Below are 19,233 nucleotides of genomic sequence, written 5' to 3' on the forward strand. Positions count from 1 at the left end.
CAAACATGAGAGGTTGATCATGCTTTCCATCTAAATAAAATTCAGTACTCCACTCCGGCCACCACAAACACACTGTATTGTAGATCTACTGCAGACTAAGAGGACAAAATCCAGACTCCAAATCCATACACATGGCTGCAGGAGGAAACTGATCATAGTTCATACTATAAATGGAAAGGGAGAGCAACGAAAGAAGAAAAACAACTAAAGCTTGCTGGCAAAATAGACAGCAAAAAGGAGAATGGGTTAGTGTTAGCCAAAAGGGGGCGGGGGAAGAGAACCAACAGCAGCTAAGAGGAATATAGAGGGCTTTCATATGTGCATTCAGAAAGGAAGCAGTGGTAGAAAGAAATTAAGTGCATTAATAAATAAGGATGGGATAATATTAACAAGGACTCAGAAATGGCTAATATTTAACTGTTTTTAACAAGAAAAAAGGAAGAGTAAGGATATTTAAGCAAAGAGGAAGATCTTTAAAATATACACATTACTAAACAGAAGGAAAGAGAATATCTGAAAATATACAAGTTAGCCATCCAAACTATATTCAACTAGAACAGTAAGGGAATTAGCTAATAAAGTTACTGTGCCTTTAACAATTATTTTTGAGAAGTATAAATACATAGTGAGAATATTCTAGCAATTACTATCCTTTACGTCTAACTTCTATCCCTAGCAAAAAAAAAGTGGAATAAATAAGAAAAAAATATTTCTAGCTTTTAGAGACTCAAGAGCAATAAGCAGCATGTGGTGAAGCAGAATATATCTTGCAAACTAACATAACTGTTGATTTTTAAAAAATATGCTTACAAAATTAAGTTAGCAAAAGGAAAGCAGGAAACACTATATTTGTTAAATATAGTAAAGCAAAGTAAATAGTAAAGCATGTCCTGCAAACACAAGTTTTAATTAATTCAGACTGATTCATGTGAAGATTTATGTGGATTGAAAAAGCTTTCTGCAAGACTGTAAATAGAATATTATGATAAATGTTAAAGTATAAAATTTGGGAAGAAGTTTAATAGATTACCAGCTGAATCTGTGGATTAAATTTCAGTTCTGATGTAAGGGTAATTCAGCTGAAGTTAATGCAGCTGCATTCATGTACCCCAGGGCTTAATTTGGTCCTACACTGTACCCAGTCTTATTTAAAGTTCATTAATGATCTAAAAAAACAGAATAAAGAGCTTGTTGACAAAATTCACAGATAAATTGGGAGCAGATGGGGAAAAATGATAAAAATAATACAAGGGGACTCAAAAAATCTGCAACTGCCAAAAATAAAATGCATTTTATAACATTTAAGGGAAAAGAATCCAAAATATAGTTATTCAACAGAAGAGAGAATTCTTGAAGGCAGTAATGCTCATATAAACTTAGGAATGATAACGGACAACCACGTGGACATGAATTTGCAATGCATTATTGCAGACAAAAGGAACAATGCAATTCTGAGCAGCAAATACAGATGCTGTGGAGCAAGAAAATAATAATCACCCTAAATATGGCTCTGGTGCAACTGCACTTACAATATTTTGTTTGGTTTTAGTACCTTCATTACAAGAAAGATATTGACAAATTGGAAGAGGTTCACAGTACAGCAACAAAATGTATTAGGAGCTGGAGGGATTGACATACAAGCAAATATTAAGAGTTAAATATGCATTACTTGACTAGATAACTATACCGGACAGTGAGTGGAGTGAAGATAATATTGTAGAAGTATTTATCCACCTACGTTCTTAAAATAGCATAATAAGCCAGTAGACCAACTTCTCCCAAAGGCACTCAAGGCTATTGTTTTAAATGATTACTTTGAAGTCCATAAATGAAGAGGAAGAAGAGTTAAGATTATATAAAAGGGTAAAACTAGAAGAAATGGGATAAAATGAAGAGGAAAATATACACTACGTATTTATATTAGTAAAAACTTCCCAACAGAGAGACCTATTAAGCTGTGGAGTAATATCTGCATGAAAGTGATGGAGGTTCTGTCTCGTGGGACATTTTAAATTAGACTTTACAAAGCAGAAGAAAGTGTCTTGTGCAATACTAATCAAATCTCCACTGGCAAAAGGCTGTACTAGACCTAATAGGTCATATTTCTAACTTATGATTCTTGGGACACAAAAAGAAACCCTAGATCTGGCAAGGCCTTTGGAAGAGAGGGTCACTGCTGAGTTCTCTGTCCCCAACTGAGCAAACATTTATCTGCTTAACTGCTTTGCCGGATCAGAGGCAGAATATTCAAGCAACTTACAGTGTAGAGCCCAACATGTACAGTAATAAGATGTTAGAATCCAAGAAAATCAATTTGTCTGATAAATACATTAATGACCTCTAACTTTAACAGATCATAACTCTAACCAGAGTGACATCAGCAGTGGCACAGTAATATACACTCTAGGAGATAACACTAAGACAATATGTGTATTATTTTTGCTATTTTTTTTAACGCTGTCAAAATATTGACCACTTCTAAATAGAAAACGTGAGCCTTGGAAGACCAGATTTAATGCAAAATATATGCACAGCCTTGAATAACCCTCTGGAGAAGGCAGGATTGCTTGACAGTAACTCCTCACTTAAAGTCATCCCGGTTAACGTTGTTTCGTTGTTACGCTGCTGATCAATTAGGGAACATTCTTGTTTGAAGTTGCGCAATGCTCCCTTATAATGTTGTTTGGCAGCCTCCTGCTTTGTCCACTGTTTGCAGAAAGAGCAGCCCATTGGAGCTAGCTAGTGAGGGCTTGGAATCAGGATGGATCCTAAGTTCCTTGTGCGGCAGCTGCCCAGCAGGTTATCAACTGGCAGTTCAGCTGTCCTTCCCCTCACTGCCATGCGCTGCTCCTGCCCTCTGCCTTGGAGCTGCTCCCGGGAGCCTCCTGCTTGGTGTGTGTGTGGGGGGGGGGGAGGGGAAGGAGAGAGGAGGGCTAATGTCAGGGTGTCCCATTCCCCCCCTGCTCCTGCCACTCGCTTACCCCATTTCCATAGACCAGGGAGGGGGGACAAGACAGGGCTCAGGACAGAGGGAGCATGCTGGCAGCAGGGGCTGTCTCAATTTGCTGATCTACTTAAAAAGGCAATATACTTAGAGGGGAGTCAGCATACTTAAAGGGGCAATGTGCATCTCTCTCTCTCACACAGAGAGAGTGTGTGTGTCTGTCTGCCTTGCTGTCTCCCCTCCCTCCATTTGTGCTGCCTGAAGAGTGTAAGACTACATTAACAACAATGTGTTAACCCTTGAGGGCTCAGTTGTTCTAGTTCATCATTTAGCAGCAAGGCATTCCCTAGAAAATATCCCACCCTCTTCCACCCTCTGACTTCACCACATCAACCAAGCTTTACAATCATCATTGCTGTGTACAGTCAAAGTATTGGTCTAAAACCTATACTTTGTGCGTACATAAAATATAGTCTTGTCTGGTGAAAAAAATTTCCCTGGAACCTAACCCTGCCTATTTACGTTAATTCTTATGGGGAAACTGGATTCACTTAACATCGTTTCACATAAAGTCGCATTTTTCAGGAACGTTAAGCGAGGAGTTACTGAACTATTTTGTGTTTATACCCATAACGAAGTACCATAAATACCAGGTTTTGGCAGCTCAAAACTCATGTACGTAAAGCTACTGTATGACCTTTTGCAAAACCAGATAAAAGCTTTGTTCTCTGGCATGTTGGGTGAATGAGGGGTGCTGGTAAGTCAAAAATTCCAGTTAACTAAGAGGGATGGAGTTTGGGTGCAGGAGGGGGCTCAGGGCTGGGAGTTGGGGTGCTGGAAAGGGTGCAGGCTCTGGGAGGAGTTTGGGTGCAATAGGGGCCTCAGGGCAGGGGGCTGGGTTGTGGGAGGGGTTTCGTGGTGCCGAATCCGGGCAGCACTCACCTCAGGCAGCTCCCTGAAAGCGGCAACATGTCCCTGCTGCTCCTATGCAGAGACATGGCTATGTACCTCTGGGTGCTGCCTCTGCCCACAGGCGCGGTTCCCGGCCAATGGGAGCTGTGGGGCCAGCACTTGGGGTGGGGCGGGTGGAGCACACGGAGCTCCCATGGCTGTTCCTTTGCCTAGGAGTAGCAGGGACATGTCGTCGATTGCGGGGAGCCGCCCAAGGTGAGTGCCGCACAGATCTGGCACCCTGAAATGCCAGTTTCTATAGCTTTCAGGTTGGTAATGTGCCAGATAACACAAGCTTTTACTATACTAAGTTTTGTCATGACTAGAGCCAGTCAGAAAATATTTTTCTCCCCCGGAGAACCAAAACTGAAATATTTTTTCTTCAACAGAAATAATTCAATTCTGAAATGCTGCTGCGGTACGCCCCTTGTATTTGTAGTTTACTCCTATTCTCTTCTATAAGCAGTATCTCTAGCTGGTCTACATCTCTCATGGTCCACCACACAGTCTCCCCTCTTGGTGAGGACAGGAGAAACACCAAGGAGATGAAGTCCAGTTCAGGAGCCAGGCCCCCAAAGGAGAATGAGGACATAAATTGAATTACAATTGAACTACAACTCTCATGAAGTACCACAGTAGCGTGAAATGCAAATATGTAGGTTTCAGCTGAAATATTTGGATTTTTGATTAAACTGAAGTTTTCTGTGGAAAGCAGATATTTTTCACAAAAAAAAACTACTTAGCCAAAACCTCAATTTTTCCATAGAAAAAGTTAACAGAAAATTTTCAAGCCAAGCCTAGACGTAAAGCTACATTGCTTCAGTCATAGAATCATAGAATATCAGGGTTGGAAGGGACCTCAGGAGGTCATTTAGTCCAACCCCCTGCTCAAAGCAGGACCAATCCCCAATTAAATCATCCCAGCCAGGGCTTTGTCAAGCCTGACCTTAAAAACTTCTAAGGAAGGAGATTCCACCACCTCCCTAGGCAACGCATTCCAGTGTTTCACCACCCTCCTAGTGAAAAAGTTTTTCCTAATATCCAACCTAAACCTCCCCCACTGCAACTTGAGACCATTACTCCTTGTCCTGTCCTCTTCTACCACTGAGAATAGTCTAGAACCATCCTCTCTGGAACCACCTCTCAGGTAGTTGAAAGCAGCTATCAAATCCCCCCTCATTCTTCTCTTCTGCAGACTAAACAAACCTCAGCCTCTCCTCATAAGTCATGTGTTCTAGACCCCTAATCATTTTTGTTGCCCTTTGCTGGACTCTCTCCAATTTATCCACATCCTTCTTGTAGTGTGGGGCCCAAAACTGGACACAGTACTCCAGATGAGGCCTCACCAATGTCGAATAGAGGGGAACGATCACGTCCCTCGATCTGCTCGCTATGCCCCTACTTACACATCCCAAAATGCCATTGGCCTTCTTGGCAACAAGGGCACACTGCTGACTCATATCCAGCTTCTCGTCCACTGTCACCCCTAGGTCCTTTTCCGCAGAACTGCTGCCTAGCCATTCGGTCCCTAGTCTGTAGCTGTGCATTGGGTTCTTCCGTCCTAAGTGCAGGACCCTGCACTTATCCTTACTGAACCTCATCAGATTTCTTTTGGCCCAATCCTCCAATTTGTCTAGGTCCCTCTGTATCCTATCCCTGCCCTCCAGCGTATCTACCACTCCTCCTAGTTTAGTATCATCCACAAATTTGCTGAGTGTGCAATCCACACCATCCTCCAGATCACTTATGAAGATACTGAACAAAACCGGCCCCAGGACCGACCCCTGGGGCACTCCACTTGACACCGGCTGCCAACTAGACATCGAGCCATTGATCACTACCCGTTGAGCCCGAAAATCTAGCCAACTTTCTACCCACCTTACAGTGCATTCATCCAGCCCATACTTCTTTACCTTGCTGACAAGAATACTGTAGCAGACAGTGTCAAAAGCTTTGCTAAAGTCAAGAAACAATACATCCACTGCTTTCCCTTCATCCACAGAACCAGTATCATCATAGAAGGCGATTAGATTAGTCAGGCATGACCTTCCCTTGGTGAATCCATGCTGACTGTTCCTGATCACTTTCCTTTCATGTAAGTGCTTCAGGATTGATTCTTTGAGGACCTGCTCCATGATTTTTCTGGGGACTGAGGTGAGGCTGACTGGCCTGTAGTTCCCAGGATCCTCCTTCTTCCCTTTATTATTCCCTCTTTCTTCCCTTATTCCCTTTATTAGTCATTTAGAAGGTTCTCACAACATGTTACTAAATTCTGACCATTAAAAATGTAAAATTACCCCCAAAACTTAAACCTTACCTTGGATACTTCTTCTTTTCCACTGGTTTCTTTAATGAATACTTTTTCTAATTCAGGGCTTATTCCTTCTACATTGCACGGCACACGTGAAACAGTTGATTTTGGCACTGAAATATTTGACAGTGGCATAGGGACTGATCTTGAGATAGACGCCTACAAGGTCAATCAGATAAAATATTATGTAGGCTTTAAAATTGGAGAGTTTCATAAGATGAAACATTAGCTCAGTATTAGTGAGGTCATTATATTTTAAAAATCTATAAACAGCGAATTAAAAAATCATGTACTAATTTTAAAATCTAGAGGAGCTCATTTTCATCTTTAGTTTGTGAATTTAATATTAAAAAACATACTTACCACTAAGAAACTAGGAAGACAGAAATTAAAAAGATTACATAAAATGTAATGCCACTCACACTACTTTTTCTTGTAAAGTGAACAGAATTTTATATGAAATATTTTGCTGCAGTGCTTTTCAATATTTGGCCTGTGTAATTTCTAGGGAATGCAAAGGTGTGGCATGCAGAATGCAAAGGGAGAAAAACCTCTCACAAACAAAGCCTTCAGATAGATAAAAGAAGTAAAAAGAAAAATGTAAAGAAAAACAACAAATCCAGTCAGACCACTTTGTAATTTCCCCATATCCTGTACATGCTTACTCTATAGACACTGCTGGTATATTTTGCATACTGGCACAAATGCATGTTCATGTTTAACTCTGGCATTTCCTGACATTTGAGTGTCTAGCCGTGCAACGTTAACGTTCTCTTTATGCAGTTTTTTTTTCTTTTTTGACTGGTTTATAGCAAAGGTAAAATGAAACTTTCATTCTAAACTTTTATTTTCAGAACTACATCCTTTTCCATGTTTGTTCCAGATATTGCTTTTGCCTCAAAATCAGAAGAGAATCTGCGTAGTCATTTCAAGATCAGGCATTCAAATAAACACAGGTATGGTTTTGAGGAAAGGCATACTAACTTCTTGATTTAAAGGCTGGAAATTAATGTTACCATAACATTAGGGTCTTTCATTACATGATCAGTGAATACTGAGCAACGTGACATTCACAGTATCCAGCAAATAATATAATAAACAGGAACAAACTTAGTCTTCTACAGTAAGACTAAATTGCACCGTGTACTGTTTTATGCTTTTACTGCATCCTTTTCTATGCTCTCAGCATGTAGCTCTTTATTACTACATATCTCAAAGACGACTTGCAATTCAGGCAGACAAGACAGCAGACTTAGTTTGGCTATGGAAACATTAATTTATAATTGTAAGATTAAAGTTGCATTTGAGATTTTGTTTGGGGTTTTTTTTTAAATAATTCAGAATTATGCTTGTATTTCTGTATTTCTTTAGTTTGTTTTCCCACCAATCTCCAGTTTATTTTGGCAACACTAAGAACGTGAGCATTGAAAATGCTGTTTAGAAGTTCATTTGTTTTTGCTTTATGTTCTTCACATTAATGACTGTTTGTGCCGTCACTATTGATTGCTTTGAAAATGACATATTAAACTTACACTTATGATTTCTTGAGACACCCTAAAGAACAGATATACTAAAGAACCAAGTTCTTGTTTCCATGTACATTTCACAAGTGTTAAGGAACAAGGAAAGAGAAACTTTTATTTATACAACGCCATAATTGTGTACGGCATTTTACAGACAAGAAAGAAATAGTCCCTATTCCCAAAAAGCTTCCAGCCTAAATTTGTTTGCAGCGACGTTGAAGCCATGTTGGTTCAAGGATATTAGAGACAAGGAGGGTGAAGTAATATCTTTTATTGGACCAATTTCTGTTGTGAAAGAGACACGTTTTCGAGTTTACACCGAACCCAGACCTGAAGAAAAGTTGTGTAAGCTCAAAAGCTTGTCTCATTCATCAACAGCAGTTGGTCCAATAAAAGATGTTAGCTCATCCACCTTGTCAAGTGAAATCTGGACATACCATAACAAGTGAGAACACAAACAGTGGGAAGGAGGAAGGGGACGACAAAAAATACATATATTTCTAGTCCAAGCAAGAACTTGACTATCAATTGACTTTTTTTTAAATTGTTATTTTGTACACTGATAAAACCTGATAAATAGAGAGATGGGTTGGAGAGACGTGCTCAAAATAAGGAGAGGAAAAAGAGTATATAGTTTTCAGAGTAGCAGCCATGTCAGTCTGTATTCGCAAAAAGAAAAGGAGGACTTGTGGCACTTTAGAGACTAACAAATTTATTTGAGCATAACACAGTTTCAAGTATGTGGGTTCCAGAATCTGGGGAAATGAAGGACAAAATTAGAGCTGGATTAATAAATGCCTACCTCAAATGGAGAGAGAAAAGTGGTTTAGTATGTGATAGGAAGATACCAATAAGATTAAAAGGGAAAGTCTAAAACTGGACAAACTGCTGTTTTATAATGTATAATGCTGAGTATTGGACAACAAAGAAGAAACATGAACAAATGATTTGTTACCCAAAAATGCAAATGTTGAGATGGATGACTGCTGTAAGCAAGAAAGACCATGTAAAGAATGAGTACATTAGAGCAATGTGGCACCTTAAAGACTAACAGATTTATTTGGGCATAAGCTTTAGTGGGTAAAAAACCCACTTCTTCAGATGCATGTCTTGTTGTTTTTGTGGATACAGACTCACACGACTACCCCGATACTTTAGAGCAATGTGACATTCATACTATTCAACAAATAATATAACCAACTGGTACATGCTCAATGTAACATTTATGAATGAAAATAAAATGAGGGAGTACAGGCTCGGATGATTTGGTTATGTAAAGCGCTGTCCTAACTACTATGTGGTAAGATCAAGACAGAAGGAAAAAGAGAGAGGTTGCCCAAGAAGTGGTGAGATGTTAGAAAGGAAGACATGTTAGTATGTGGTGTGATAGAGAATATGGCACTGAGCACAGCACTTGGGAGGGAGACAACTTGTATAGCAGACCCCATTTGATGGGATTAACACAAAGAAAAAAAGAATTTTTTACACTGAAAAACTGAAGCTGCCTGTGCTTATTTTTTATGGGGTGAGCGGAATTTAGATGCTTGTCTAAGGAATATAGAAGTGCAAAGGGAGGAAGGGGAGAAGAGATGGAGCAATGGTAAAGAGGATAGGAGGATTGGAAAGGGGCACTTAGTAGTGGTGAGAACAAATGCAGCTAGTAGTGTTACTTTATAAGTAATGTTAGTCAGTTTCATTCCATCTTTTAAACTCACTAATATTACTTCTAAAGGTCATTCCATCCTTCAAATTGACTAAATTTAGTTGTAAAATTCATTTCCTACAATCTCCGTGAAATCAAATACTTTATCATTTACACTGTAGCGAATTTTCTAAAAATAAAAATTGTGATTTGCACAGGGCTCTAACTATAAAGCCAGAAGAACTACTGTGATCATCTAATCTGACCACCTGCATAACACAGGCTATAGAATGTCCCTGAATTAATTCTTGTTTTCACTAGAATGCAACTTGTAGAAAAACATCCAATCTAAATTTAAAAATTGCCAGTGATGGAGAATCCACCACAACCCTTGGTAAGCTGTTCCAATGGTTAACTATCCATACTGTTAAAAAAACCCTCTGCCTTATTTCCTAGTCTGAATTTGTGTAGCTTCACCTTCCAGTCTCTGAATCTTGTTACACCTTCATCTGATAGAATGAAAACTCTATTATCAAAATTTTGTTCCACATAAAGCTATTTACAAACTGTGATCAAGTCACCCCTTAACCTTCTCTGTTTCTGTGAAGATATGTCCTTGCTAATGTTGCAGCTGGCCATGGTGATGAGTAAGTTTCTGGGGATCTTTTAATATCCTCAAATTATGGAGGTATGTGGAAGTAGCCTGCCACTGGACCCAGAGATCCCGAACATCTCAGTGAATGATCCAATGAAGCGAAAGACAAAGGTAGGTAAGACCAGCTTGCCCTCCCAGAATCCAGCTGCTGCCCTGGTGGCAGTGGCATTCCTTGAAAGTGAGAGACAGCCAGTGTTCCCAGGATGTCAACTGGCAGTGGTAGACATAGACATAAGGAGATAACAAGTAGTCCCAGCTCAACCACTGAAGCCTTTTGCTGATGCTATGTCTGACTGCACGGGTATTTTTGAGAAGAGTTTTTAAAGGGTATCCTTCAACATTTACAGGAGGCATAAGTTGCTTTCTTGGCACAGTTCTCTTTTGTATTATCTGATTGTGACTTTAGGATAAAATCCCAAGTAGCGCCCATGACATCAATTTGTGTTAAGCATTTCAACATGACTTTAAACACAGGAAGGGAATCAAAGGAGAAGTGGAAAGAAACAGAAGGCTATTCACTTAATTCTGTTAATTAAAAAACCAAAAAGATTGCTGATACTAACAGTGAACTGCTTACCTGAGTCTGACTGATTGCTATGTGGTTGCCATGGAGCGGTGACTGACGTTCTTTTTCTTTACTGTGACGACTACTCTGTTTGCTGCGTTGGAGTTGCTGCCTCAATTTGGCAATCTGCTGGAAAGACATAAAATCAAGGTAAGATGAGGAGATGTGACCCAGGTAACTGTTTATACCTTTACTTGTATCAAGCAGTATCGTGGACAAAAGAAAGAATCAAATATTTTCTAGAGCATTTTATAAAGGAACATGTCTGTGGCTTCTTGCAGCACAGGCATTAATCATCTGGCCTATTCATTACATTCTTTTCCAAAAATACTCGCCTAACCAACAATCTGAATATGAAGGCAAACTCAATTTAAATGCTGAATTTTCTCAGGTGCAAAATAAGCCCTCTCTAATAATAGATGCAAACAACAATCATTCCTCCGGACTCTGGCCTCTTGTCAGATTTTGTTGCTTCTCAACTGGTTTGGCATCAGAGAAAATAATTTACAGACTTTATATATTTCCTTAGTCCTAAACAGAACCATATTTATCATTGATATTTCCCATCATTACTGACAAAAAGTCTTCAAAATCTGACAACTAACATGCATAGCTTCACTTCAGAAAAGCTATCTAACACACCTTTAGCCTACAGATATAACTGTTGTTTTAAGACTGCCCCAGGGAGACCAATTCTCTTTGTTTTTTTTAAGTCATCAGCACTTTGCCAAACAAAAAAACCTACACAGTGATGCCTATTCAAAGATTCACACATTTTAAGGTGAAAAGGGACCATGACCATTATTGGTCATTTACTCTGATCTGGTGCCTAACACACGTTACAGAATTTTACCCAAGGATCCCTACATCTAGCCCAATAACTTCTGACTGAATACAGCAGATCTTTTAAATACATCTAATCTTTAAAGACTTCATGTTTGTGTGGTAAGACTTATTTTCCATTGTAAGGGAAATATCATTTTGCATTCTTGGTTTTCAATCTCCCTGGGTCCATGAGATGAGAAAATGGTTTCAATATGCTAAATTCACACACTCTCTTGTCTGCATAGCTGAAGTAAGGCAGAACAGTTCCTATTGCGCTATACAGATTCCTTCTTGGGTAACATCCCACAAGGTGGTGTTTTGGAGGATATTCCTTTAAATATGACTTTTTGAAGAAAATTCTATTTATAGCATTTACTAACGCTATACAAAACGGAGAGATTACTGCACAAAATCACAGGAAAAAGGGAGCATACAGAGACTACATTAAGACTTTAAGGTCAGAAAGGACCATCGTGATCATCTAGTCTGACCTCCCGCACATTGTAGGCCACAGAACCTCACCTACCCACTTAAAACTACAATACCCACCTGGGAAAGTGAGGAAACAGACTGACAGAGCAAGATGGGTACCCAGAAGTCTCCTACTATAGGACTGGCCCAACAAGGAAAACAACGGAACACACTGGCCATCATATACAGCCCCCAGCTAAAACCTCTCCAGCACATCATCAACAATCTATAACCTATCCTGGAAAACGATCCCTCACCCTCACTGGGAGGCAGGCCAGTCTTCGCTTACAGACAGTCCCCCAACCTGAAGCAAATACTCACCAGCAACTACACACCACACCGCAGAAACACTAACCCAGGAACCAACCCCTGTAACAAACCCCGTTGCCTACTCTGTCCCCATATCTACTCTAGCGACACCATCAGAACACCCAACCACATCAGCCACACCATCAGTGGCTCATTCACCTGCACATCTACTAAAGTGATACATGCCATCATGTGCCAGCAATGCCCCTCTGCCATGTACATTGGCCAAACCGGACAGTCTCTACATAAAAGAATAAATGACACAAATCAGACAACAGGAATGGTAACATACAAAAGCCAGTAGGAGAACACTTCAATTGCCCTGGACATTCTATAACAGATTTAAAAGTAGCCACACTTCAACAAGAAAATCTTCAAAAACAGACTTCAAAGAGAAACTGCAGAGCTACAATTCATTTGCAAATTTAACTCCGTTAATTTGGGCTTGAATAGGGGCTGGGAGTGGCTGGCTCACACAAAAGCAAGTTTCCCTCTCTTGGTATTGACACCTCCTCCTCAGTTATTGGGAGTGGACCACATCTATCCTGATTGAATTGGCCCTGACAACACCGGTTCTCCACTTGTAAGGTAATTCTCTTCTCTTCAAGTGTCAGTATATTTATGCCTGCATTTGTAATTTTCACTCCATGCATCTGAAGAAGTGGGTTTTTTACCCACAAAACACTTAGCCCAAATAAATCTGTTAGTCTTCAAGATGCCACCGGACACCTCATTGTTTTTGTGGATACAGACTAACATGGCTACCCCTCTGATACCTACCCACTTGTGTAATAGTCCCCTAACCTCTGGCTGAATTACTGAAGTCTTCAAATCATGGTTTAAAGAATTTAAGTTAGAGGATTCACTATTTACACTAGTTTAAACCTGTAAGTGACCCATGCTGCAGAGGAAGAAAAAATACCTCCTGGGGTCTCTGTCAATCTGACTCTGGGGAAAATTCCTTCCCATCCCCAAACATGCTGATCAGTTAGGCCATGAGCATGACCCAACAGGCAGATACCTGGGAAAGAATTCTTTGTAGTAACTCAGAGCCCTCCCCATCCAGTGTGCCTTCTCCAGTCGTTGGGGATTTTTGCTACTGGTAGTTGCCAATGGGCCACATGCATTGTAGGCAGCCCCATCATACCATCTCTTCCATAAACTTATCAAGCTCAGTCTTAAAGCCAGTTAGGTTTTTTGCCCCCACTGCTCCCTTAGAAAGGCTGTTCCAGAACTTCACTCCTCTGATGGTTAGAAACCTTTGCCTCTTTTTAAACCTAAACTTGTTGATGGCCAGTTTATAGCCATTTGTTCTTATGTACACACTGGCGCTTAATTTAAATAACTCCTCTCCCTCCCTGGTATTTATCCCTCTGATATATTTATAGAGAACAACTGTATCTCTCCTCAGCCTACTTTTGGTTAGGCTAAACAAGCCAAGCTCTGAGTCTCCTCTCATACGGTAGGTTTTCCATTCCTCAGATCATCCTAATAGCCCTTCTCTGCACCTGTTCCAGTTTGAATTCATCTTTCTTAAACAAGACACCAGAACTTCACACAGTATTTCAGCTGAGGTCTCTTCAGTGCCTTGTATAATGGTTCTAACACTTCCCTGTCTCTACTGGAAATACCTCACATGATGCAGCCTAGGACTACATTAGTCTTTTTCACAGCCACATCACATTGATCGCTCAGAGTCATCCTGTAATACACTATTACACCCAGGTCTTTCTCCTCCTCTGTTACTTCCAACTGTTAAATCCCCATCTTATAGCAAAAATTATTGTTGTTAGTCCCCAAAATGCATGACCTTGAACTTTGCACTGCTAAATTTTGTCCCATTTCTATGACTTCAGTTTACAAGATCATCCAGATCTTGTAGAATATTCCAGTCCTCCTCTGTACTGTCAATACCTTCCAACTTTGTGTCATCCGTGACTTTATTAACACACGCTTTGTGCCACGGTTAGTAATAAAAATGTTAAATAAATAAGATTGGTCCCAAGATCAATCCCTGAGAAACTCCTCTAGTAATCTCCCGCCAGCCTGACAGTTCACCTTTCAGTATGACCCACTGTAGTCTCCCTTTAACCAGATCCTTATCCATATGTCTTTCTTGTGCTTATTCTCCGACTGTTCCATAGTATGTCTTTCACTTCCTCAGAACAGTCCTTCTTGATCCCCATCAGTCATGGGGTAACCAGGCCTTGAGGTGGAGTTCTGTGAGGTTGGGGTGATGGACTCGCATTCTGTGACAGAAGGCGAGGCACTAAGGGAAGGGTTTGAGGTGGTTTCACTGCCATCTGTCACAGGTATGGGAACAACATTTTGTCTGGGCCACGTGGGTGCAATGAGAATGACCCTGGATTTGTCCTGCCTGATCTTGTGAATGTCTCGGCTCAGGAATGGCATCAGAAGAAATGCATACATCAGTGGCGCCTCCCATTTTATGAGGAGAGCATCGCCTAGGGAGTGATTTCCCAATCTGGCCTGGGAGCAATATTGTGGACACTTGGGAGTTCTGACCTGTTGCAAAAGAGATCTATGGTGGGGAACCCCCATAGTTTGAATATGGCTTTGAGAATTCTGGGATCCATCTCCCACTCAGGGATTTTTTCCACAAACCCACGCTTAGCTGATCTGCTCTTGTATTCTGACATCCCAGCAGATAGAAAGCCGATTTCTCTATGTGGTTGGTGATGCACCAATTCCAGAGGAGTATTGACTCTGTACATAGGGAGTATGATCGTGCTCCCCCTTGGCGATTTATATGGAACATGCAAGCTATATTGTCTGTAAGGATGTCGATGGCATTGTTCTTGATTAAAGTGCTCACATGCATTTCGGACTGCCCTTAGTTCCAATAAGTTTATTTGTAGGTCGGACTCTGATGGGGACTAGTGGCCTTGGATCATATTGTTGCATAGATGTGCCCAACCAACAAGGGAGGCATCCGTCATGACTGGAACTTTTTGTTGGAAAGGGATGACTGAGCAGACGTTCTGTGGTTGTGTCCACTATGTTAGTGAGTTTTACCCTGCATGGCATTGTGAGGCGTCTGTTGAGAGAGAGAGAGAGAGAGAGAGATAAACTGTTCGAAGCCAGGCCTGTAAGAATCTCACGTGGAGTCTGTCATCTTTTATAACAAATGTTGTCTCCAACATGTGTCCCAAGAGTTGTAAACATGTTCTGGCAGATGCTTGTGGGCTGTACATCACCACTAAAATTAGGTTGACTAGAGTGAGGAAGCATTGTTGGGGCAACATTGCTGTTGCTGTGAGACAGTCCTATGAATTCCAGCAGTTGAACAGGAACCAGTGGGCACTTCGGTGCATTTATTTGCAACCCAAGGTCCGTGAACAGGGTTATTGTGGACTGCATGACATTTATTGCTCCTTGCTGCATTGATGCCCTTATCAGGCAGTTGTCTATGTATGGAAATATCATCACTCCTTGTCTGTAGAGGTGAGCTGCAACCACAGTGAGAACCTTGGAAAAAAACTCTTGGGGCAATGCACAGGCCGAAGGGTAGTACTCTGTATTGGATATGCTGATGCCTTAGGGTGAATCTCAGGAATCTTCTGTGTGACGGGTGAATGGTAATATGAAAATAAGCGTCCTGGAAGTCCGCGGGCCGAGAGCCAATCCCCCTTCTCTAATGCTGGAATTATTGTGGATAGAGTCACCATTCTGAAATGTTGTGTTGTCACTAATTTGTTGAGTTTTTGTAAATCCAGGATGGGTCTCCATCTGCAGTTCTTTTTCTGAATAAGGAAGTAATGGAAATAAAAACCTCTCCCCCTGTGTTGAGATGGGATGGGTTCCACGGCATTTAATTGCACAAGGTGGTTTATTTCTATCCCACCTACTCACTCCCCCTCTTTAGGGACTACTCCAATGAGCACCTGTTACAACAGGAAATAAAGAGGATGTAATAGCCCTTCTGGATAATCTCTAGAACCCATTTGTCTGTTGTGATGGTGTTCCAGACTGGGTAGTATAGTGACAGATGGTCTCCGAGTGGTTCTGGAATCAGTGTGTGGGGAAAGAGAAAGATATATAATTTTTTTTAAAGAAGAAAAAATAAAAATAAGATATAAAATGTGAAGGACAAGGGAATAGGGTAGCTAACTACAACTAAGCTAACACTATCAGGAACACCTATGAACTATCAAGCTTATCTGAGATAAGAGAGAGTGCTGCTGTCGCTCTGACTCAAGCCAAAGGCAGTAGAGAAGGAACTGGGGGATGGTTGGCTGTGCGCCACAATGTAACCGCTCAGAGCGGCGCAAGATGGCTACAGCACATGGGCGGCCCAACCAGGCACTGCTACTACAAGTCTCCGATTACAAGTGCAAGGTGCCAAGACACCTAAAGTGGAGCACCCACAGGGACACTCTTAGAAGAACAGTAAGTTATTTTTATTTATGATCTGAAATGTGCATCCCAAGGCTGTATCTACTGTGGTGTCAAGATCTCTAAATACTGGGCCTCTTTCAAATCCCAAAAAGTGTCCAATCATTAAGGAAATTTTCAAACTTTTCTTTTCAAGCTAATACTCATTCCACCTTTCCACTGACACTGTTTTACTTTATTACTTGTTTTCTGTCCAACGTTTTTCAAACATGTCAGAGAAAATTCAAATCAAAGGAAAAAAGCCACATGAACAATTAAATGAACAGTACCAGACAGACAGGTATCAGCTCTTTCAGGACACAGAAAATAATATTATGACAAACTCAGCTGAATTTTTCTGTTAAGCATTCAAATTATGATGGCCAAATGTGTTGAAACAGACCAAATATGTTACTACATTGACAATCTATTCTTCCTAGATTCCCTAATTTCCTGAAATTACAAAATCAATTTGTTGCTACCACAGAAGCTGTGGGTTTCCTTTTTTGCACAATCAATATCTTTACAATTAGAAGTGGCTAGTATTATACCTTCCATCCACACTGCCAAATATAAATATTATGGGATCATCAGACTTCAATTATTAAGAAGTTGATCCTATCTCACAATATTTTATTATGGTTACATTTACAAAATAGTTAGAATTACGCTATCTGCTACCTCACAAATAACTGCAATATTTGTCATGATGATCCTTGTTCGAATGTTCACCAATGTCATTTTTTTGCTTATTGAATCTCACCTCTGAAATCAAGCTGGACACCACAGCATAGTAACATACTACTATTCTGTTGATTTATACACCTCTACCCCGATATAACACGACCAGATATAACACGAATTTGGATATAACGCAGTAAAGCGGTGCTCTGGGGGGGCTGGGCTGCACACTCCCGTGGATCAAAGCAAGTTCAATATAATACGGTTTCATCTATTACACTAAATTTTTTGGTTCCCGAGGACAGCGTTATATCGGGGTAGAGGTGTACTAATAAAAGGAGAGCTCTCTCTCTCGTTAAGATATATCATTAGGCATTATGAAACAAATTATGCTATGGTAGAGGGATAAGCATCAGGAGACCCTAAACTGGATTATAATAAAAGAAGAATTTCTGAAGCCAATTCTTTAAATTGGCTTTGATCACCACTCACCACTTCTACTTTGGTACAAGATAGTATACAAAAAGTACATGGGGCTCTTACTGTTCTGTCAGTGTAAAAGGGGTCTTAAAGTGAGAGTAAAGGGAAGCCACAAACCCTTCATAACAATAGTTATTCGATGTGTGGTTCTTATCTGTATTCCACAGTGGGGTATATATGCATTTCATGCGCGTGAGATGGGAGAATGCTAGCAAGTAATGTCTGTTGGCCTTCATTTGCAGCCTTGCTCTCCTTGTGCTCTGTGCTGAGGGTATAATGGGAAGTGCGGACTGATGCTTCTCCAATTCCCCTGCTTACTGAAAATCAGAGAGGCTCTAAAGCAAATGGGAAGAAGGGAGAGCAGCAGAATACAGAGAGAGATCACACATCTCAAAGAAAATCCAGTTATAAAGGATAAGTATCTTCCCCCTTATTTTTCCTTTGAGTGCTGATTCCTTTGCATATTCCACTGTGGATGTCTGGCAAGCAGTACCCAGAGGAGGAGAGTGTGAGGATGGCAAGTGGTATGGCTCTTGCAGAAATGCTGTTCCAAAAGAAGCAGAGGCAGATGAGGCTTGGACCAAAGCATAATGTTTCATGAACGTGTGGATGAAACTCCACATTACTGCACCTTGCAAATATTAAGCAGAGGTACTCCTTGAAGTGATGCTTGAAGTTGCCCGTGCTTTTTGTTTTTACAGTGAGCCCGTATCCCCTGTGGGAAAGAAAGGCGTGCCAGTTGATAAAGTAGAATACAGCCACAGATCCACTTGGAAATCCTCTGGGAGGAAATACTTTGCACTCAGGCTCATTTTGCTATGGCAACAAACAGCCTAGGTGACTTTTTGACCTGTTTACCAACAAACAGCAGAAGAGGCAAAGCTCATCTCATGCCAAAGGAATTAAGTCTCCTCTCTCTGAGGCATGCAGCTTTGAGAAGACAGCTAAGTGGATAGTCTAGTTTACATGACATTTCAAAACTACTTTAGGTGTGAACTTCAGACCCAGTCATAGTGACCCTTGTCTTTATGAAATATTATTTAAGAAGAATCTGCCATTAGGGCTCCCACTTCTCTGAGCCAGGCGGAAATGACTTCAACATTGGTTTGCGCCTTGAATGTCCCATCAAAAGCATCTTTTGGTTTGGGGGTGAGGCTGGGTAGCTGCAGCAGAGATGGATGGGTCAGCGTACCTTGATTTTTGTACCTTCTGCTGTTTGTGAGGTGGCTTGTAAAAGTGCTGGTAGCGAAAGGGCTGTAGTGAAGTCCTTAGCTTGTAAGATTGTTTATGGTTCTTCCTCTTCAGGACTGGTGTATACATACCCAGGGAGTAGAGGGTGGCCCTGGAATATTTTAGTGAATGCAAGGACACATTTTCTGGTTGACAAGTCTGACCTCAAAGGGCTAGTCTTGCATGGTGTTCTGTACCTGAACCTGGACCTGAAAGAGTGTAGCCAAGATTCCTAGTGCATCACTATAGCA

General features: G+C 40.8%; 1 protein-coding gene across 6 annotated transcripts in view; it reads right to left on the reverse strand.

Annotated features, from left to right (window-relative positions):
* The window catches only part of GLCCI1 (glucocorticoid induced 1), a 106,595-nt gene that overhangs the window by 25,332 nt on the left and 62,030 nt on the right, over window positions 1-19,233 (reverse strand). For 3 of the 6 annotated variants that reach the window (XM_077808048.1, XM_077808052.1, XM_077808051.1), the window contains exons 4-5: window positions 10,604-10,720; window positions 6,213-6,365 (exon numbers count right to left, since the gene is read on the reverse strand). In XM_077808048.1, the coding sequence (XP_077664174.1) occupies window positions 6,213-6,365; window positions 10,604-10,720 (270 nt within the window). The remainder of the gene's footprint in view (window positions 1-6,212; window positions 6,366-10,603; window positions 10,721-19,233) is intronic. The other 3 variants (XM_077808049.1, XM_077808053.1, XM_077808050.1) reach the window with 2 other exon arrangements.

The sequence above is a fragment of the Eretmochelys imbricata genome, chromosome 2 (assembly GCF_965152235.1).
Source record: "Eretmochelys imbricata isolate rEreImb1 chromosome 2, rEreImb1.hap1, whole genome shotgun sequence".
NCBI lineage: Eukaryota > Metazoa > Chordata > Testudines > Cheloniidae > Eretmochelys > Eretmochelys imbricata.